At 46.0% G+C, this 23,129-nt stretch overlaps 1 protein-coding gene across 4 annotated transcripts in view; it reads left to right on the plus strand.

Annotated features, from left to right (window-relative positions):
* The window catches only part of MINDY3 (MINDY lysine 48 deubiquitinase 3), a 183,208-nt gene that overhangs the window by 74,305 nt on the left and 85,774 nt on the right, over positions 1 to 23,129 (plus strand). For all 4 annotated transcript variants that reach the window (XM_068235494.1, XM_068235495.1, XM_068235493.1 and 1 more), the window contains one exon: positions 1,155 to 1,235. In XM_068235494.1, the coding sequence (XP_068091595.1) occupies positions 1,155 to 1,235 (81 nt within the window). The remainder of the gene's footprint in view (positions 1 to 1,154; positions 1,236 to 23,129) is intronic.

Here is a 23,129-nt window from a genome sequence, read left to right on the forward strand (position 1 = left end):
AGGATAACATTAGCAACAGCTTTTAAAATCACAAAACACTTAGAAAAGCTCTCATAGTGTGAACGAGCCCTAAAAGACATTTTTTCTTCGAATTTTTTAAAATCGATTTTCACAAAAACTACAACTTTTTTTGACTTGTTCCCATGGAAACACAGAATCCGTGCCGTTCGTATCGGCGGGTTGTTCGTAAGTCGGGCGTTCATAAGTCGGGAACTATCTGTATAGCACACTTATGTCAAAACTGTTACTGTGTACCTTCTAACTCCTGTATAGTCATATTATCCTGTACTATGCACTAATGAAGACTTAAAGAGGAACTCCAGTGAAAATAATGTAGTAAAAAAAAAAGTGCTTCATTTTTACCATAATTATGTATAAATGATTTAGTCAGTGTTTGCTCATTGTAAAATCTCTCCTCTCCCTGATTTACATTCTGACATTTATCACATGGTGACATTTTTACTGCTGGTAGGTGATGTCAGTGGAAGGAGACGCTGCTTGCTTTTTTGGCAGTTGGAAACAGCTGTAAACAGCTATTTCCCACAATGCAATAAGGTTCACAGACAGGAAACTGTCAGGACCATGGTCCTGACATCACACTGTGGGAGGGGTTCCCCCACAATATCAGCCATACAGAGCCCTTTGATGATCCGTTTAAGAAAAGGAAAAGATTTCTCATGGGAAAGGGAGTATCAGTTACTGAATAGGTTGAAGTTCATTATTGGTTACGGTTTCTCTCTAAACAGATCCTCTAGATTGTAAGCCTTTGGGCAGGGTCCTCCCTCCTTTTGTGTCCTACCTGATCATGCACCTCCATTACTGTGCACCCATGCTATGCATTTGAGAGAACTCAACTTGCCTAATCTCCATGCTCCCATCCAGTGACTAAGCATTACCTTGTACTCATACTGTGCTGTGTGATCTGGTTTTTCATGTATTCCTGTATTGTCATATTGCTGTATGTCACCCCTAAATATTTTCTGTAACCTAAACTAATGTCCAGCGCTGCGTAATATGTTGGCGCTTTATAAATACAATAAATAAAAATAAATAAACCGATGTCTTTAAGTTGGATCACTGGACTTCATACGCTAGAAGTGTGTAAATGTTGTTTTGTATTGAGCCATGCTTTTAAACCATGTGTTGTTTACCAGGTAGGCAGTTTCTTGAAATCTCCAAAGTACCCAATCTGGGTAGTTGGCAGCGAGACTCACCTTACAGTGTTCTTCACAAAGGTAAGGGATTTCGCATTTATCACTGTTGGTTGTGTTATCAGTTATTTAATCTGTTGTAAGTCTAAATACAGTATTGTATACCGTCTTTCCCCTAAAATAAGACCTACCCCGAAAATAAGGCCTCCCTTATATTTCAAGCATGCTTGAAATATAAGACCTACTCCGAAAATAAGGCCTAGCTGGGGGGGGGGGGGGGCGCTGTGTGTATGGGGAGGTGTGTGGGCTCTTACCGCACCTCCCTTGTGGCTGTGTCCCCCCTCCATTCCAAGTAATTTCTCCGGTGGTTGTGACGGCGACATGGAATTCTAGCTATGAGGGCGCCCTTTGACCCTCACGCTGCACGCAGTACGCTTTGCCGGGTTGGTGCTGACGCTCCCCTCATGTAATAATCAATGTGCGCCTGGGACGCATCAGCCACAATTATGCTAGGAAGGGAGCGCCAGCGCAAAGCCGGCAAAGCGTACTGTGTGCAGCGTGAGGGTCAAAGGGCGCCCTCATAGCTTGAATACCATGTCGCCGCCGCCTCCACCACCGGAGAAATTGCTTGGAACAGAGGGGGACGCAGCCACAAGGGAGGTGCAGTAAGAGCCCACACACCTCCCCATACACACAGCGTCTAGCCCCTCCCCCCAAAAATAAGCCCTAGCACATATTTCCTCCCCAAAAAGAATATAAGACAGTGTGTTCTATTCGGGGAAAGACGGTAGTAGCAGGGTTGTCCTAATTTTCAAAACCACTTCTGCCTTCAGCCCAACTAGTGTGCAAAGTTTATACTTTGGCTGCCAATAACCCAAAAGATCCAGTTCAAACTCCTAACACTATTATGTAAAACTCTGCATAAGCTTCCCCCTTTATTCATTTCTTCTTTAATCTCCAAATATCATCCATCTCAGAGCCTTAGTCCCTCCTTAGAGACCCTCTTGTAGTCCAGCTTGGTCACTTCCTCTTACACCCAGGACTTCTCACGACTGTCACCTCTCATTTGGAACTCTCTTCCACACCTTGTTTGTCCATGCTCCAAGCCTGGAAATCTTCAAACCCACCCTCAAGACACACCTCTTCAGACAAGCTTATCATTTTTTACAGCTAGAATTTGATGCTCACTGCCTCATCTGCTAACCCAATGTCTCTACCCCACTACCCTCTAGATTGTAAGCTATCAGGGGTAGGGTCCTCCCCTTATTGTTTCCTATTTCTGTGTATTTTATCATGGACTAGTATTAATCAGGTTTTCAAACTACACATCCATTGTGTGTACTTGTACATGTGTTGCTTAATGTCCAGATTGTACAGTGTGTTGAACTGCTCATGTATCTGTGCTCCCTACTATTGCCTGTTTTGTACTATGTACAGTGCTACAGAATATGTTGGCATTTTATTAATGAAAAAAAATTATAATACCGACAGCTATACCAAAAGCCTGTATATCAAAATCTCTGGTATCCAGCACAGGCAGGGATTGCCGATGCCAGACACTTGTGCTTGCCGGTTTCTTGAACCGGCGTTAAAGCTGACAGTGTCTGGCCCATCCTGTGTAGGTTGTGTTTGGACCCCTGGAACTTTGCATTATGGGTCAGGACAGGTGTCACTGTGCTGTAGTTGTCTGTATCCAGCGGTGTCTGTGTTCTCTGCTATTTCTAATCACATTTAGAGGACTTTAAAAAGAATATTATTGTTCAACCCTGGTTGGGTATTCGAATGCTACGTACACACATGCGACAACTATCGTTCGTTGTGAACGACGAACGAACTTTTAATTGATTAAAGAACGACCTAAGTAAAGTCAGTTTTTAAATGTGTGTAACGATCTGATCGTTAGAACGAACGTTACATCACGTAAAGCAACTATTGCGCTTGCACATAAAAATGAGAAATAGTGAAATGCGCATGCCAAGCCTAGTGCGAACGACCGTTTCCAACGATGTACTACTTTTGCGAACGATCGTCGTTGGAAAAAATCCACCAAGCTAGATCGTTCGTTTTTAACGATCTAGCTCGTCCGTCGTTAGACTTAATGGTCGTTGGTTGCTTTTTTTTAAACGATCGTCGTTTGAAACAATCGTGGAACGATTGTTTCAAACTACTATAGTCGCATGTGTGTACGCACCTTTAGTGAGGAAAAGCCAAGCTAAAGGCTAATGCCGGGTACACACGATGAGATTTTCTGGCAGATTAATGCCAGATCCACTATTTCCAACATGTCCGATCTGATCGATTTTTCTGATCGATTTTCCATAGAAGTGAATGGAAAATCCATCAGAAATCATATTGGACATGTTGGAAATAGTTGATCTGGCAGTAAATCTGCCAGAAAATCTCGTCGTGTGTACCAGGCATAATACACACGGTACAATTTTCCATCGGATCAACCGCTAATCTGAGAAGAAATCGCATTGTGTGTACGTTTTCAAATTGTTCCTGATCGATAATGCAATCGATTTTGCGTTAAGTACCAAAAATCAATCACGTTATAGATCGAAATCCAATCAGAACGGTTGTAAATTTTTAGATTGATCTGGCGGAAAATTGTATCGTGCGAACCCAGCTTAAAATTCCTTCCTTAGTAGAGTCAGTTGGCCGCCGTGTGATGTATGTACTGTATATAGTGTGCTTATAACTCGCCTGGCATCTGTATGATAAATACACTTTATTACGCTTCCATTTCTAGTGTTTCAGTGTAATGAATATGCGGCACTCGGCTTCTGTTTCTTCTTATGGTAAAAGGGTGTCATTATCCTGAATTATCTCCACCTTTCATCCTGCTATCCCTGTGGTCCTGTCTGTGATTACATATCACAAGCCTTGTGTAATGGGAACACTGCACTGGTCACATCTATACATCTCTGCAGACTGTTATATACCAGCCTACAGGAGGGAAAGGATAATGTATCTCTATGCAGAATCCTTGTGGCGTTCTGTGGTTAGTGGCTCAGTGTATTGTTAAGGTGCCCATACACTTACTCGATTTCCTGCCGTTAGACAGCAGATTCGATCACTGTGATAGAATCTGCTGTGAAATCGATGCGCAAACGCTGACCAATTGACCGATTTCCGTCCGAAATCGATCTATCCGCGTGGAAAATTTCGCTCGATCGGCAGCAGGTCGCGAGTGCGTCAATAGTGGTATTTGAATGTCTAATGACCGACGCTAGCAGCAATACATTACCTGTTCCGGCCGGTGCGAGTCCCCGCGGTCCCTTCTCCGCCCTGGGCTCCGGCTGGCTTCACTTACTTCCTGTCGGGGGAAGTTTAAACAGTAGAGTGCCCTCTACTGTTTAAACTTCCTCCGGCAGGAAGTAAAGTGAAGCCCAGAGCAGAGAAGAGACAGCGGAGACCGTGGGAGTCGTGCCGGCCGGATCAGGTAATGTATGCTGGGGGAGGCGGCAGCTCCACAGATTGTGAATAGGTTTCTTAGTGAAATCGATTCAAAATCTGTTTACAGTATAGGCAGCCAATAGATCCCTCTTTGATCAGCTTCGATCACAGAGGGTTCTATCTGCTGGTCGATCTGGTGGCAATCGACCAGTGTATGGCTGCCTTTACTTGCACGTTGCCCAGCAAGGTCATGGTGAACCAGAACTCCCAGGAGTGTATAAGGGCCCGTTTCCACTTGTGCGAATTCGTTGCAAACACGAATTCGCATGCGGATGCAAAGTTGTACGCGAATTTTAACATCAATTCGTGTACTTTTTTTGTAAGTATGCAAATGTTACCATGTCTGTGCCCCTGTGCCTTTACATTGATTTTTTTTTTTTTTAGGCAAAAACGTACGCGAATTCGCATGGAAAATTCGCAAAGCAAAATGCATGCGAATTTCCTATTAAGTACATTGTATGCGAATCGCAAATTCTGATGGCTCTGCCGTGCAGATTTTTCTTGCACAGAAAACCGGAAAGAATCCTTGACAAGTGGAAACAGGCCCATCCACTTGTATTGGTTATGCAAGTCTGCATGCAGATTTGCTCTAGTGGAAACGGGCCCTGGGGCTGAAAAAGACCAAAAGGGCCTTCTTACTAAGATGATATGAAAAACACACGGTTGTCTTCTTAAAACAGAAGGTATTTGTGATCATTCAGGTTGGAGCGAGCTCTGAGATCTCCCACAATGCATCACTGCTGATTATGCAAATAAATCATCTCTTTGTTGTCCCTGTAAACTCAAAACCCCTCCACAACCGCTGGAATGCAATGACGTGTCAGCTTGTTAATTTGTACAGAGCCACAATAGTCCAACACAGACTATTTTGGATTGATTGATCCTATCAGTGCATGACTCTATGAAGTAGGACTTGAAATACCCAGAGTTGAAGACTACCCAGCAAGCTCATGGTGAACCAGAATTACTAGTAGTATGTAAGGAGCTGAAAGGGACCAAAAAAGCCTCCGTACTAAAATGCTATGGAAAATAAGTTTGCCTTCTGAAAACAGAAGGTACCGTATTTGTGATTATTCATGTTGGAGTGAGCTCTGAGGTCTCCCACAATGCATCCGTACTAAATATGCAAATCATCCCTTTATTGTTCACGATAGCTAAACACACCTCCAGAACCACAGTACCATTACTGACATTCATGCGTTGGAACACATAGATTAGGAAGCTGCATCTGTGTGCTCTATCAGATAATCCGTACAGTGAGAGGTCCTTCACTTCCTGCTGGGCTCAGAGATCTAGACCCCCCCCCCCCCCCCCATAGCCCCACCAGCCCCCTGGCCTTTTAAACCTGAGTGTGCCTCGATGACCCTCATAATTAGACTTGTGTGTTTTTTCCCAGAGCTGCGGGATCTATAATTAGACACAATGCAGATGTGACCTCACAACATTCTGCAGAAGATATATGGCTGCTAAAACTTTTTCTCTCTGATGCTCAGATATCTGTTTCTGGGAGAAATCCTCAGACTTCTAAAGTACACTTCAGGCTTGTTAAAAACAGCCGGTGAAGCCCAAGTGCAGGCAGAAACAAAGTGTGAAATGTCCATGTGTTGTCAGCATTGATAAATGTCTACTTGCAAAGTTCTATAATTCCATCAAGTTTTCCCTAATGTCTTAGGGCCCGTTTCCACTTGTGCGGTGCGGAATCGCCGCTGATTCCCTGGGTGCGATTCCGCATGCGTATTTTACCGCGATTTCGCATAGGTTTGTATTTATGCGATTTTAACCATGTCGCTGCCTGTGTGATTTAACATTAGTTTCTATGCGAAATCGCGGTAAAATACGCATGCCAAAACCGATTTCCCTATTAAATACATTAGTGGCGATTCGCATAGCGGTGTGCGAATTCTGAGGGCTGTTCCGTGCAGATTTCTCCTGCACAGAAAAACGCTCAGGATTACTGACAAGTGGAAACAGGGCCATCCACTTGTATTGTCTATGCGAATCTGCATGCAGGAAACGCATGCAGATTCGCTCTAGTGGAAACTAAGGTGGCCATACACTTATAGATATGCAGCAGATTCGACCATCAGATAGATTTCTTTCAGATGCCTGTCAGATCGAATCTGACAGGATTTTATCTGATGTGTGCCACACACTAGGAACAGATTTCCAATAGATTTCAGAATTAAAGAGAACCCGAGGTGGGTTTGAAGAATATTATTTGCATACAGAGGCTGGATCTGCCTATACAGCCCAGCCTCTGTTGCTATCCCAAACCCCCCTAAGGTCCCCCTGCACTCTGCAATCCCTCATAAATCACAGCCACGCTGCTGACAAACAGCTTGTCAGAGCTGGCTGTGTTTATCTCTATAGTGTCAGTCTGCTGCTCTCCCCGCCTCCTGCAGAACTCCAGTCCCCGCCTGCATCCCTTCCCTCCCTGCTGATTGGAGGGAAGGGATGGGGGCAGGGACCGGAGCAATGCAGGAGGCGGGGGAGCAGCTGAGACTGACACTACAGATGTAAACACAGCCTCACAGCATGGCTGTGATTTATGAGGGATTGCAGAGTGCAGGGGGACCTTAGTGGGGTTTGGGATAGCAACAGAGGCTGGGCTGTATAGGCAAATCCAGCCTCTGTATGCAGATAACATTCTTTAAACACACCTCGGGTTCTCTTTAAATCTATTGAAAATCAGTCAAAATGCATTTGATCCAACGCAACCCTATGGGCCATCGATACGCTGCCAGCAGCCTATCGACCCAGATTTTCCATCAGGACTGATCAAGCAAATCGATTGAAATCGGACGGAAATCGATCAATCGGTTGACAGATGATGCTTTCTGCTACATCAATTTCTAGCCGATTTGATCAGATGGCTAAAATCGACCAGTGTATGGCTTTAGCTCTTACCTGGTCCAAACCTTCAGACTTGATATAGAGTGGGATAAATTGCATTACTTCTATTTGTTTTGGGCACATTGGTCCAGTTTTCTTCTTATGGTAACTTTATTATGCCTCAGCATGATGTCTTTTAAGTAATGACCAGGTCAGTCTCCAGTTTAATTCCCTTTATTGACTCTTAGGTTAAAGGTTATATAAACAGATGATTGACAGGCGATGTCCTGGTTAACTAGAAATTCTACAGTTTACTTTACTCTATAAATTCTGCATTCCTTTAAGTAATGGGAGGACCAGAATCGGTAGGATTCTTGTAGCAGTCCAAAAGGAGTCCTGCTCCGTGGCCTACCAATTAAGACTTGCATGCCTCCCCTGTATACTCAACTTGGCTGCTCTTTTATGGTCCACCTCTTCTCATCTGCTGCTCCTCTCTGCCAAACTCTTTATTTGCTGCCATTTTAAAGACTACCTCCAGTCAAAAAAAAGTTATACACTGTATACTGTTATATACACTGTATACAAAAACAACAGAAAGAATTTGCGATAATTCGGGTTGGAGTGAGCTTGAGATGTCTCCCAGTGCATCACTGCTGAACATATGCAAATTAACCATTGTTGCCCTTAGAAGCTAAACACACCTCCAGAACCGCTGGAGTGCAATGATGTGTCAGCTTGTTAATTTGTACAGAGCGATAATAATCCAACATGCATACAGACTGCTGTTTCGGATTGTTTGATCCTCATCAGTGCATGACTTGGATTAATTTGGCTCTATGGAGTAGGGCTTGTAACACCGAGAGGTACAGACTAACCAGCAAGCTCATGGTAACCCAGAACTCATTGGAGTGTGTAAGGGACTACAATGGTCCTAAAAAGTTTGCTTTCTTAAAACAGAAAGAATTTGCGATAACAGTCTGTATGCATGTTGGATGATTGACACACCACACACACACCACACACACACCACACACACACCACACGCACACCACACGCACACCACACGCACACCACACGCACACCACACGCACACCACACGCACACCACACGCACACCACACGCACACCACACGCACACCACACGCACACCACACGCACACCACACGCACACCACACGCACACCACACGCACACCACACGCACACCACACGCACACCACACGCACGCACACACACCACACACCACACACACACACACACCACACACACACCACACACACCACACACACACCACACACACACACCACACACACACCACACACACACACACCACACACACCACACACACACACCACACACACCACACACACACACCACACACACCACACACACCACACACACCACACACACCACACACACACACACCACACACACACCACACACACACCACACACACACCACACACACCACACACACCACACACACCACACACACCACACACACACACCACACACACCACACACACGCCACACACACCACACACCACCTCACTAGTTGTCCACCAATCAGTTTTTAAGTGATTAAAGTGAACCTGTCAGATAAGCTCATTGGAAAGCACAGGATGTTAACCCTATGTCTGCTTCCTCGAAAACAGGAAGTAGAAACAGTGCAGATTTATTTAAGGGTTTGTATCAGCTGTAACAAAGATGTTTTTCTTTAAAGGTTATTATGCTGTTGTGTATCTTTTAGAGCAGAGAGGATGTTCTGAGTTCAGGTCCACTTTAATGTTACAATATCTGTGGTTTATTATTGTGGCTTGGAGAAGCATTTCTTCCTTTCTTATTTTTATTTTAAGTATTTATATAGCACCGACATATTACGCAGCGCTGTACAGAGTATATTGTCTTGTCATGTAACTGTCCCTCAGAGGTTTACTCATCCAGGCACAACTGTTATCCCTACAGCTAAATTAAAAGCCAGGGTTTTAGTTCACAGAAGAATGCATTCTTATGCTTAGTCACCTATACTGCGTAGAAGTACCCAGGTAAACATAGGTGTCCTAACTCTGGCCCTGTAACATGCATAGTGCAGACATGCAAACACATTCATTGCATCAAACCTTTCAATGGATTAGGAGCACACATCCTAACTTCCTCTCCTGGGAAAGACAGTGCATCTTACCAATCGCACAGTTGTGCCTGGATGAGTAAATCTGTGAATGCATTTGTTTGAACATTTGCATGTGAGTGTGCGAAGGGTTAATTGATTTTTGCTGTTTCTAGCCACACCCCCTTCAGCACCTCCCTTGCACCATGCGCATACACCAGCATAAGCTGTCTGCATGCTGACAAACATACAGGGGAAGGGGGGAGTGCACCGAATTGGACCCTAGCCACAGGGGTCAATGATAAGAATAAACATACATCTATCCAGGCCCATCACCTCTAGTTAGGACATTAAATAAATTATTAGGGAAAGGGAGGTGCTGAAGGGGGTGTGGCTAGAAACAGCAAAAATCAATTAACCCTTCGCACACTCACATGCAAATGTTCAAACAAATGCATTCACAGATTTACTCATCCAGGCACAACTGGAAGTTGGGATGTGTGCTCCTAATCCATTGATAGGTTTGATGCAATGAATGTGTTTGCATGTCTGCACTATGCATGTTACAGGGCCAGAGTTAGGACACCTATGTTTACCAGGGTACTTCTACGCAGTATAGGTGACTAAGCATAAGAATGCATTCTTCTGTGAACTAAAACCCTTGCTTTTAATTTAGCTGTAGGGATAACAGTTGTGCCTGGATGAGTAAATCTGTGAATGCATTTGTTTGAACATTTGCATGTGAGTGTGCGAAGGGTTAATTGATTTTTGCTGTTTCTAGCCACACCCCCTTCAGCACCTCCCTTTCCCTAATAATTTATTTAATGTCCTAACTAGAGGTGATGTGCCTGGATATATGTATGTTTATTCTTATCATTGACCCCTGTGGCTAGGGTCCAATTCGGTGCACTCCCCCCTTCCCCTGTATGTTTGTCAGCATGCAGACAGCTTATGCTGGTGTATGCGCATGGTGCACATTGACACATAACGTTAGCTCCCTTGTGCGATTGGTAAGATGCACTGTCTTTCCCAGGAGAGGAAGTTAGGATGTGTGCTCCTAATCCATTGATAGGTTTGATGCAATGAATGTGTTTGCATGTCTGCACTATGCATGTTACAGGGCCAGAGTTAGGACACCTATGTTTACCTGGGTACTTCTGCGCAGTATAGGTGACTAAGCATAAGAATGCATTCCTCTGTGAACTAAAACCCTGGCTTTTAATTTAGCTGTAGGGATAACAGTTGTGCCTGGATGAGTAAATCTGTGAATGCATTTGTTTGAACATTTGCATGTGAGTGTGCGAAGGGTTAATTGATTTTTGCTGTTTCTAGCCACACCCCCTTCAGCACCTCCCTTTCCCTAATAATTTATTTAATGTCCTAACTAGAGGTGATGTGCCTGGATATATGTATGTTTGTCCCTCAGAGGGACTCACAATCTAATCCCTACCAGAGTCCTATGTCTATGTATGTATCGTGTAGTGTATGTATTGTAGTCTAGGGCCAATTTAGGCGGAAGGCGATTAACTTATCTGTATGTTTTTGGGTTGTGGGAGGAAACCGGAGTGCCCAGAGGAAACCCACGCAGACATGGGGGGGGGGGGGACATAAAAAGTCCTTGCCTGGCGGGGATTTCTTCCTGTAAACCTCTGTGTGGCTCATAGTAACTTATATGGTGGTGGGTCTGACCAGTCTTAAAGCAAACCTGTAGTTTACTCCTTAATCTCTTTCTCCTCTCTCACATACGGTTTGTCCACTGTGACCAATGGAATTCTTCATCCTCCATTTTGAAAATGTCAATTACTTCCATTACTACTTCCTGGTCAGAACACTGTTAAACTGTAATATCGCCCACTTGAGCCATAGGGAACCATAGACGTTACCTTGCTCATCAGTTGTCCTTGCAGTTATAACTGACAGCAACTGATATATTTCAGTTCTGACAAAATCTTGTCAGAACTGGAAGGAATCGTTGTAAGAAGAAAATGGTGAGCTTCTGAGCGGAACTGATGGTGAGGTAATTATATAATATTCATTTGCAGGTACATCATGTGTTTATTTTAACCAATTTCGGACCGACGCAGTTTAAATCTACGTCGGGCGGGTGGCGCTGCAGTTCTGACCGGACTTAAGCTCTATGTCCCATTCACTGCGCGTCCCCGCCCGTTCTCGCCACTCTCGCCTCTTTCTACCCGCCACAATGTGCTGCCCTGTCTCCTCTAGGACGGCAGAGCACTGTGAGACGGGCAGGAGCTCACTGCAGCATTGGTTCCTGCCCCTGTCATTCCTGTAAGCCAATCCCATTGGCTTACCTTGAGTGACAGGGTCAGGAGCCAATGAAAGCGGCTCCTGACCGGCTCACAGCGCTCTGCCGTCACAGAGACAGCAGAGAGAGCAGCCTGCGGCGGGGATAGAGCAACGTGACCGGCAAGAGCGACGTTTTTTGCGACAATTCATCGGTATGCAGCGTTTTAGTGTACCAGCAGCCTCTGGTCCTTAAGGGGGCAGAGGCTTCTGGTACCAAAGTGGTTAAATAATTTTACTTGGTTCAGGTTCCCTTTAAGGTATGTACCCAATGTGTGATTTTTTTTTTTTTTTCTGACAACCGGCAATTTTTTTGCTTGACAAGCGCTCGTTTCCACGATCTCCTGACGTGCGATCACACGAACGACATTTAGCATCGCGTAGTGACAACCAACATCCCGGATTGGATTGGATCTTTTAAAGAGGAACTCCAGTGAAAATAATGTAATAAAAAAAAAGTGCTTCATATTTACAATAACTATGTATAAATAATTTAGTCAGTGTTTGCCCATTGTAAAATCTTTTAAATCCTGATTTACATTCTGACATTTATTACATGGTGACATTTTTACTGTTGGCAGGTGATGTAGCTGCTGCATGCTTTTTTGGCAGTTGGAAACCGCTGTAAACGGCTATTTCCCACAATGCAACAAGGTTCACAGACAGGAAACTGCCAGGAGTACCACGGTCCTCAGAGTGTCATGTAGGAGGGGTTTCACCACAATATCAGTCATACAGCGCCCCCTGATGGTCTGTTTGTGAAAAGGAATAGTTTTCTCATGTAAAAGGAGGTATCAGCTACTGATTGGGATAAATTTCAATTCTTGGTCAGAGTTTCTCTTTAACCCATTTGCGTTCCGTCGTTTTCACTTGAGCAATGTTCACCTCCCATTCATTAGCCTATAACTTTATCACTACTTATCACAATGAACTGATCTATATCTTGTTTTTTCCGCCACCAATTAGGCTTTCTTTGGGGGGTACATTTTGCTAAGAGCCACTTTACTGTAAATGCATTTTAACAGGAAGAATAAGAAAAAAACGGAATAAATTCATTATTTCACAGTTTTCAGCCATTATAGTTTTAAAATAATACATGCCTCCATAATTTAAACTCACGTATTGAATTTGCCCATATGTCCCGGTTATTACACCGTTAAAATTATGTCCCTATCACAATGTATGGCGACAATATTTTATTTGGAAAAAGGTGCATTTTTTCTGTTTTGCATCTATCACTATTTACAAGTTTAAAATAAAAAAATATATAGAAATATTTCATCTTTACATTGATATTTAAAAAGTTTAGACCCTTAGGTAAATATTTACATGTTTTTATTTTTTCTTATTGTAATTTTTTTTTTTTTTTTTATATTAAACATTTTATTTGGGTAGTTTTGGGAGCGTGGGATGTAAACAATAGATTTATAATGTAAATGTGTGTTTGCGTTTTTATTTTTTTTACTTTTAGTTGTAGTTTTACTTTTTGGCCACAAGATGGTGGCCTTGAGTTTGTTTACATGATGTCACTCTAAGCGTAACATACGACGCTACAGCCAGAAAAAGCGAAGCTTCCGAGAACTTCTTGTCGCTTTTTCAGTGCGGGAGAGGAATCAGTGATCGGGCACCATAGTCCTATTCACTGATTGCCTGGCTAACGAACTGCGGCCGGGAGCGCGCGTGCACGCGCGCAATAGGTCGCGGGGGCGCGCATGGTTCCTGGAAGTAGTTTATACGTCCAGGAACTAAAATAGGTTAAGATCCCTGACGACTCCGCGCAAAGTACTACGAACGCTTGACTTCCCGTTCGCACCCATCGTGGGACGTCGCGTGTACCAGCCGGCCGTAAGATGGACCATGGAATGCTCCTCGGCATGGGGACGTCGCGGGATCCATCTTCCTCCGTCGGGTGGTTAGTACTTAGCTTTAGTTAGTTTTTTATTATTGTTTTGTTTTGTTAGTGGAGCATGAAATTCAGACTTGTTCAATTGCAAGACAAAATAGCATTTCAACCATAAGGTAATAGTGACTCTGCATGCCAATCTGCTAGGATTTATGACAGGATTTGACAAACTATAACCCGTGGTGTATGCGTGTGTCGTGTGATTAGAGATTGAAGAACCCACGATATTTACCATCCTTTCACCCCGCCCACTCGCTATAGCGTGCCTGCAGGTTGTCTTGTGCTCGGAAATTAGTCTGGTCGATTCAGACTGCTATTTGAAAGGCCGGTCTGTTTGTCTTGCATGCAATGCATTTATTACAACCAGCCTTGAACATTCCCGTGTGTGACAGTGGAAGAATCCATATGATATGGTCACATGTCCGCTCTGTCATTCCATAGGCTGCACCACGCCCGCATAGTCCTCTGTCTGATAGTGTCTGTTCACTGACTGATGATGTTCTGTACGGCGGACATCATGCTGATAACGTGACCATTCACTGACTGCTCAGAGAAATATTACCGCTGCATGGCTATTACAATACTGTAGTATTCTCGGATTAACAAAGGAGGCTTCTGCTCTCGTAGGATGAAGCAGATGATTGTACCCTACGTCTACAGTCAGATGGGGATTCCTTCCTATGTGGCCCATCCTTTTCCTCAAGCCATACATACACAATGAGGAAATTATGTGTCTGTTTCCTTCTGTGATATAACAGAGATCGCTTATCCTTATGTGACATGCTGGTGCTCCCCTGTCCTCCTGTGACATGCTGGTGCTCCCCTGTCCTCCTGTGACATGCTGTGCTCTCCCGTTCTCCTGTGACATGCTGTGCTCCCCTGTCCTCCTGTGACATGCTGTGCTCCCCTGTCCTCCTGTGACATGCTGTGCTTCCCTGTCCTCCTGTGACATGCTGTGCTCCCCTGTCCTCCTGTGACATGCTGGTGCTCCCCTGTCCTCCTGTGACATGCTGTGCTCCCCTGTCCTCCTGTGACATGCTGTGCTCCCCTGTCCTCCTGTGACATGCTGTGCTCCCCTGTCCTCCTGTGACATGCTGTGCTCCCCTGTCCTCCTGTGACATGCTGTGCTCCCCTGTCCTCCTGTGACATGCTGTGCTTCCCTGTCCTCCTGTGACATGCTGTGCTCCCTGTCCTCCTGTGACATGCTGTGCTCCCCTGACCTCCTGTGACATGCTGTGCTCCCCTGGCCTCCTGTGACATGCTGTGCTCCCCTGGCCTCCTGTGACATGCTGTGCTCCCCTGGCCTCCTGTGACATGCTGTGCTCCCCTGTCCTCCTGTGACATGCTGTGCTCCCCTGTCCTCCTGTGACATGCTGTGCTCCCCTGTCCTCCTGTGACATGCTGTGCTCCCCTGGCCTCCTGTGACATGCTGTGCTCCCCTGTCCTCCTGTGACATGCTGTGCTCCCCTGTCCTCCTGTGGCATGCTATGCTCCCCTGGACTCCTGTGACATGCTATGTTCCCCTGGACTCCTGTGACATGCTATGTTCCCCTGGACTCCTGTGACATGCTGTGCTCCCCTGTCCTCCTGTGACATGCTGTGCTCCCCTGTCCTCCTGTGACATGCTGTACTCCCCTGTCCTCCTGTGACATGCTGTGCTCCCCTGGCCTCCTGTGACATGCTGTGCTCCCCTGTCCTCCTGTGACATGCTGTGCTCCCCTGTCCTCCTGTGGCATGCTATGCTCCCCTGGACTCCTGTGACATGCTATGTTCCCCTGGACTCCTGTGACATGCTGTGCTCCCCTGTCCTCCTGTGACATGCTGTGCTCCCCTGGCCTCCTGTGACATGCTGTGCTCCCCTGGCCTCCTGTGACATGCTGTGCTCCCCTGGCCTCCTGTGACATGCTGTGCTCCCCTGTCCTCCTGTGACATGCTATGCTCCCCTGTCCTCCTGTGACATGCTATGCTCCCCTGGCCTCCTGTGACATGCTATGCTCCCCTGTCCTCCTGTGACATGCTGTGCTCCCCTGTCCTCTTGTGACATGCTGTGCTCCCCTGTCCTCCTGTGACATGCTATGCTCCCCTGTCCTCCTGTGGCATGCTATGCTCCCCTGGCCTCCTGTGACATGCTATGCTCCCCTGTCCTCCTGTGACATGCTGTGCTCCCCTGGCCTCCTGTGACATGCTGTGCTCCCCTGGCCTCCTGTGACATGCTGTGCTCCCCTGGCCTCCTGTGACATGCTGTGCTCCCCTGGCCTCCTGTGACATGCTGTGCTCCCCTGGCCTCCTGTGACATGCTGTGCTCCCCTGGCCTCCTGTGACATGCTGTGCTCCCCTGTCCTCCTGTGGCATGCTGTGCTCCCCTGTCCTCCTGTGGCATGCTGTGCTCCCCTGTCCTCCTGTGACATGCTGTGCTCCCCTGTCCTCCTGTGGCATGCTATGGTCCCCTGTCCTCCTGTGGCATGCTATGCTCCCCTGTCCTCCTGTGGCATGCTATGCTCCCCTGTCAGGGGAGCATAGCATGTCACAGAAGGACAGAGGAGCATAGCATGCATATGTCCCCGGGCGCAGCACTGTGAGGATGCTTAGCACAGCCGCTGTACCCCCATCTACTTGAGAGGCGGCTCGCTGGCTGCCCAAAGTACCCCTCTTTCTCTCCCTCTGCAGAAATGTTAGCAGCAGAAAAAAAGAGTGGGCTATCTAGAGGAGAGTATTTTTGGCTATTTAAAGGGGGGCTCATCAGGCTATCTGAAGGAGGGGTGAGGGGGCTTGTTTTCTTATGACATAGGAGAGCTTTGTTATTCTTCTGTGATATGCCATGGCCCCTCATTTTCCTGTAAGATAGCAGACAAAGAAGCAGTCACTCTTCCTCCTGTGACATGACCTTTCTCTTCATCCTCCTGTGGTTTGGCAATGACCGCTTCCTTCAGTGATATGGCTATGGTCACTCAGGTTTCTGTTACATGGCTCTAGTCCTCATTAGAAGAAACATAGTTTTTAAGATGGAATATTATAATCAAGACTTCAAATGAAGTGTAAAGCACACCTGAAGTGAGAGGGATAGGGAGGCTGCCATATTTATTTCCTTTTACAGGAAACCTGAGATGTAAGGAGCGTAAACATTCATACTTACCCGCGGCTCCCTCCAGTTCCCTGTAGGCTCCCTCGCTGTCCTCCTGGGCTGCACCATTCCTCCACTGTCCTCCCCTGTAGCTCTCTGCGCACACGTATGGTGTCACTACGTCATGTGCAGAGCGCTCCTGGCCACAGGTGTGTGTTGTAGGTCGGACATGCGCAGCCCGGCCACTACCTGTGCAGTAGTGCCCAACTCCGGCAACCCAGGAGAGGCTGCTGGAGGGGTATTTAGGTAGGATGGGCATTTAGGTAGGAGAACAGGGTGAGCAGTAGGCATCAGGACAGGTCACAGTATATGACGGCTAGCCCCCATTTCTCTAGGTGATTTGGGCTCTGGTATCCTTTAAAGAGGAACTGTAACGGCAAAACGTCCCCTGGGGGGTACACCCCTCGGGTGGGGGAAGCCTCAGGATCCTAATGAGGCTTCCCACGCCGTCCTCTGTCCCACGGGGGTCTCGCGGCAGCCCTCCGTACAGCCGTGACGTAATATTTACCTTCCTGGCTCCTGCGCAGGCGCTCTGACGGCTGTCAGCTCCGAAGTAGGCGGAAATACCCGATCGCCGTCGGGTCTGCTGTACTGCGCAGGCGCAAGTCTCCGGCGCCTGCGCAGTAGAGCGGACCCGACGGAGATCGGGTATTTCCGTCTATTTCCGAGCCGAAAGCAGCCACAGCGCCCCCGCTGGAGCCAGCAAAGGTAAATATTGAAATTACAGTCGGGCCTGTCGCCGGCTGTTCAGAGGGCTGCAGCGAGACCCCCGTGGGACAGAGGACGGCGGCGTGGGAAGCCTCATTAGGATCCGGAGGCTTCCCCCACCCCCAGGGGATCTTTTTGAAGTTACAGAGTCTATTTAAAATGACTATTTCTGGATGGTTTCAATAGATTGCTCTCTCTACACTTTCTGCTTTAGCCTTTGCGCCGGGCCCTCTTCAGCTCTACAACAGACTCCAGCGAGGTAAATATCACGGTTAGTTGCTGCGGACCATAAAATGTAATTGTGTGAGCCCAGAGGACAGTTATCCCTTCATTTCCTTTCTATGGAGAAAGATCTCAGCGTGGCTCATCTGGATCACGTTTTCCTCGTTAAACATGGAAGCAGAGTTTTCGTTAGACAAGTCGTCTGGCGGATTCTATACATCTGTGATCTTACATGTCGGCAGTGGCAAATAACTGGCTGATGACCTCACCACTTAGAAGCTGTTTTATCTGCGGCGGTTCGCTCTCTGCACTATAATGCTGGAGAATTTGCCTGCAGTGGAACTGGAAGCTGGAATCTAACATTGCCTACTCGGTGGTCTCTTGTTAGATCTGCTTATTAAGTGCCAACAACTGCCGACCTTTATTAATTCTTGTCTATATTAGAGGCTCAGTAGTGCATCAATCCTGCTGCGCTCTCCTTTAATCGAATACCTATAATAAATGCGAACAATTTATCATAGTATTATACTGTATGGGCAGTAAGGTTAAAGAGGAACTCCAGTGTAAATAACGTAATGAACAAAAGTGCTTCGTTTTTACAAGAATTATGTATAAATTATTTAGTCAGTGTTTGCCCATTGTAAAGCCTTTCCTCTCCCCAATTTACATTCTGACATCACATGGCGACATTTGTACTGCTGGCAGGTGATGTCAGTGGAAGGAGATGCTGTTTGCTTTTTCAGCAGTTGGAAACAGCCGTTATTTCCCATAATGCAACAAGGCGCCCACGGTGTGATATCAGTACCATGGTCCTGACATCACACTGTGGGAGGGGTTTCACCACAATATCAGCCATACAGAGCCCCTTGATGATCCGTTTGTGAAAAGGAATAGATTTCTCATGGGAAAGGGGGTATCCGCTACTGATTGGGATGAAGTTGAGTCCTTGGTTACGGTTACTCTTTAATCTTCTCCCCTTCAACCATGCAACTCCCAGTGATCATGAATCAGACTGTGCTCATCACTCTGTGGGTGCACTACACGCCCCCCCCCCCCCTTCCACCAGCAGCTCACCACATCTGGACCACCTCAGTTTGCAGGTAGATCAAGCGCTTGTTTCACAATTCTTCAGAACTGCATATGAAATAAGCCTCAATCTCCAATGTATCCAAAATGATTTTAATCCATAAAAGATATAAAAAAAAAAATTATAAAACCACATTGCATAGTACCTTAAAGGAGTCATCAAGCAAGTAATAGTACCCAGAGAATTACTTACCCGGGGTTTCCTCCAGCCCATGGCAGCTGCTATGTCCCTCACTGCAGCTCTGCTTTCCACCACCGGCCCCCAGTCACAACGCTGCCTCGCCACGTATTTTCTACTGCGTCTGCGCGAACCTGCTGTCAATCACCTCCATGGGTACTCGGGAGCGTACTGCGCAGGCGCAGAACTACTTTGCCTTGGCAGTACGCTCCAGACCACATGGAGGTGATTGACAGCACTGCAGGCGCAGTAAAGGATAACCTGGAGGTCGTCCTGCACACCGTCTGGGCCCGAGGGCCAGCAGCGGAGAGTGGAGCTGCAGCGAGGGATATAGCGGCTGCCATGGTTTAACACCTGAGGAAGGATGTAATATTCGCAACATGTAGTGTACTTGTTCCAATACAGCAAAATCGTTTGCAGCCAGGGGTGTGCCGTCTCTTGTGTCTTTCTGGGTATCGCCTAAAGCCGTTTGAGCAATCCGGCTGGGACAGGGCACCGGCTCAAGGTACAGGTTTGTTTGACCTGTTATACGCGCTCTCCAGGCATCTACAGTGTATGGACATATAGGCCTCAATTCACTAAGGTTAACTCCTGTCTTTAATAACTCTTCAGAGCTGTTTTACAGTTATCACAATTATATCACCATGGTGATAACTGTAAAACAGCTCAGAAGAGTTATTAAATACAGGAGTTAACTTTAGTGAATTGAGGCCATAGTGGCTGCCTGGGGCTGAAGGAAGTCCCTGGTAAGTAGTTCTTTGGGTACTATTACTTGCTTGATGACTCTTTTGAGCAATTGAATCCCAATTGCGCGCACAAATTGCGCTTACAACCTGTAAGTTCAGTCCCTAAGGTAACTATTTGTTTTTTTTTTTTTATTATTATTTTTTTTAATTACAAAAAAAAAGAAATTCGGAGTGTGGGAGGTAATGAGTTAATTTTATTGTGTAAAACTAATGTATTTGTATATGTAAAATGCTTTAGGGTGTAGTTTTACTATTTGGCCTCAAGATGGCCACAGTGATGCATTGTTCATGCAACCTGTAAGCGTCCGGAAGGTCTCTGGGCGAGCGGGCAGCGGCGTGCACGAGCGGCGGGAGCGTGGACAGCGGCGGTAGCGCGGGAGGTACGGATTTCTCGTGTATGTACAGTACAAAACACATTAATAACCAGTCTTTTTTATTTGTTTTATTTTGATACCTGAAAGTTCATTTTTAGGCATGGAAATGGCAGCTTCTGTCTTGTAGGACAACTGTAAACATCACTGATAAGCTAATTACAGCCATAAAAGTTTTCCTGGCAGAATACAACTTCTGAGGGCAGGGGAGAGATAGAAAAAGTTCAATCAATAGTCAATAGTTCATGTATTTTCATTTAGCCGCCAACGAGCAGAGACAGTGAAACATTCAATGTACTTTGTAAATATTTAAATATATAATAAAACCATGGAATATCTAAAAAAAAAAAAAAAAAAAAAAAAAAAACATATTTAGGACTAGGAGTATAAATACAATTGTTTCTCATCAGTTTATTTTCACCTCGGGTTCACTGTATGCCTAAATAAAGATGTGTTTTCCTCCACATTTGCATGTGAGTCCCCCAGCCCCCTCCTTTGATACGTGATGCTGAGTGAGGATGGACGTTATGAAGTGTGAGGTCCCATTACACATACAATTAGCTCTGTAGGATTGGGTGCCAAGAAATGCTCAGTTTCCCAATCGCTTGGTCTGCAGAGCAGATAATCCTTTCTTCTGCTGTGGCGTCAGAGATCCCTTCCAGCAAGCTGTACATTTCAGCTGCCTTTTCTTTCCCAGCAATTATTAGCTGTTGTGTCGCTTTTTATTGCATTCTGATTTATTGTTCTTCTTTTCCATGGAATATTTTCCATCCTTACATATTTGTAAACTATAGCTGTAGTTTTTAGCCTTTCGGTATCCGTATCAAAATAATCCCGTCCCTCCCAATTGTTTTCATTATCTGGCAACAGACATTAAAGCGGACCGGAACTCAGAACCTCCTCTCTGCACTAAGATAAGCAACAGCATAATAACCTTTAAGGAAAAACATTTCTTTGTTACAGCGGATAAAATCTTGCAGTAAATCTGCAGTGTGTCTACTTCCTGCTTTCATGGAAGCAGACATAGGGTTAACATCCAGTGTTTATATATAGTTGCTCTGCTGAGGCAGCTAGCTGACACAGCCGAGAGATCAAATTACAACTTGTGCTTAATCACAGATGAGGGAGAATTAGACGGGCTAAACTCTCTAAATACATACAGGGGGCATTTCTCTGTGTTTTACTTCTGTCCTGTTCAAGAGTTCAGGTCCACTTTAAAGAGGAACTGTAGTGTCAATAGACTAATGAATAAACCTGCATGTTTTTACAATATTCAATTATAAATGGTTTAGACCAGGGGTCTCAAACTCAATTTACCTGGGGGCCGCAGGAGGCAAAGTCAGGATGAGGCTGGGCCGCATAAGGAATTTCACAATCGCGGCGCATCGCCGCCTCTGCCCGCCCCTCTCACTCTTCCTTCACAGAGAGGGACGGGGAGAGGCGGCGATCCGATTGACGTCAGGAGGCGCAGAGCTAAAGCTGAAAGCTCTGCCCCTTCCAGGAAATGCCGGCGGATTGCCACCCGGGCGATTTGGGGGCTCTGCAGCCCTCGTTTAGCGGCGGGGATGTGGCGGATTACTTGGGAGCACTGAATACGAACTATAAGGAAGCTTTTGCCGGCGAGGGCCACAAAATATTGTAACGAGGGCCGCAAATGGCCCGCGGGCCGCGAGTTTGAGACCCCTGGTTTAGACAGTGTTAGGCCATTGTAAAATCTTTCCTCTCCCTGATTTACATTCTGAAATTTATCACAGGTGGTGACATCTTTAGTCCAGTCAGGTGATCTCTGCGGAATGTTTGTTGGAGTTCTAAAGCCAGTAGAAAATATACCTAGACTCCCAGAACTCCGCATATCTATTCAGCTTAGGCCAGTGATGGCTAACCTTGGCACTCCAGCTGTGACAAAACTACAAATCCCATCATGCCTCTGCCTCCCTGAGTTATGCTTAGAGCTGTCCGAGTATTGCAATGCCTCATGGGACTTGTAGTTCCACCACAGCTGGAGTGCCAAGGTTAACCATCACTGGCTTAGGCTGTGACATCACTGGGAGGGTGGGGCTACATTCAATATGCAGCAATATATAGATATAGGAAGTGTTTCTAAAGCAGAAGCTTCTGGCATAGCATAGTTGTTGATGATAGACAGGAAGTTCCTTCATGCCAGGGCAGCGATGTGGCATGCTAAGCAGTGGCGGCTCCAGCTTCAGATTTTTGGGGGGCTCAAAGGGGGCACAAGGGCTGGCAGGCCGGGCTTGGTGGGGGGGGGGGGGTCAAGTTGTGCCGCGCGTAGCGCGGCGAAAAATTGGGCGTGGTCATGACGTCATGTGGGCGGGGCTAACTAATGTAGTTGTACCAGCTAACGTAGTTACATTAAAAAAAATGAAGTAAACGCACATAATGACAGATAGCCTTTCACCAGTAAATGCACATAAGAGTCAGCTTTTCACCAGTAAATGCACATAATGACAGACAGCGTTTCCCCAGTAAATGCACATAAGAGACAACTTTTCACCAGTAAATGCACGTAATGACAGACTGCATTTCCGCAGTAAATGCACATAAGAGACAGACAGCATTTCCCCAGTAAATGCACATAAGAGACAACTTTTCACCAGTTCATGCACGTAATGACAGACTGCATTTCCGCAGTAAATGCACATAAGAGACAACTTTTCACCAGTAAATGCACATAATGACAGACAGCATTTCCCCAGTAAATGCACATAAGAGACAGACAGCATTTCCCCAGTAAATGCACATAAGAGACAACTTTTCACCAGTTCATGCACGTAATGACAGACTGCATTTCCGCAGTAAATGCACATAAGAGACAGACAGCATTTCCCCAGTAAATGCACATAAGAGACAACTTTTCACCAGTAAATGCACATAATGACAGACAGCGTTTCCCCAGTAAATGCACATAAGAGACAACTTTTCACCAG

This window comes from Hyperolius riggenbachi, chromosome 5 (genome assembly GCF_040937935.1).
Source record: "Hyperolius riggenbachi isolate aHypRig1 chromosome 5, aHypRig1.pri, whole genome shotgun sequence".
Classification (NCBI taxonomy): Eukaryota; Metazoa; Chordata; class Amphibia; order Anura; family Hyperoliidae; genus Hyperolius; species Hyperolius riggenbachi.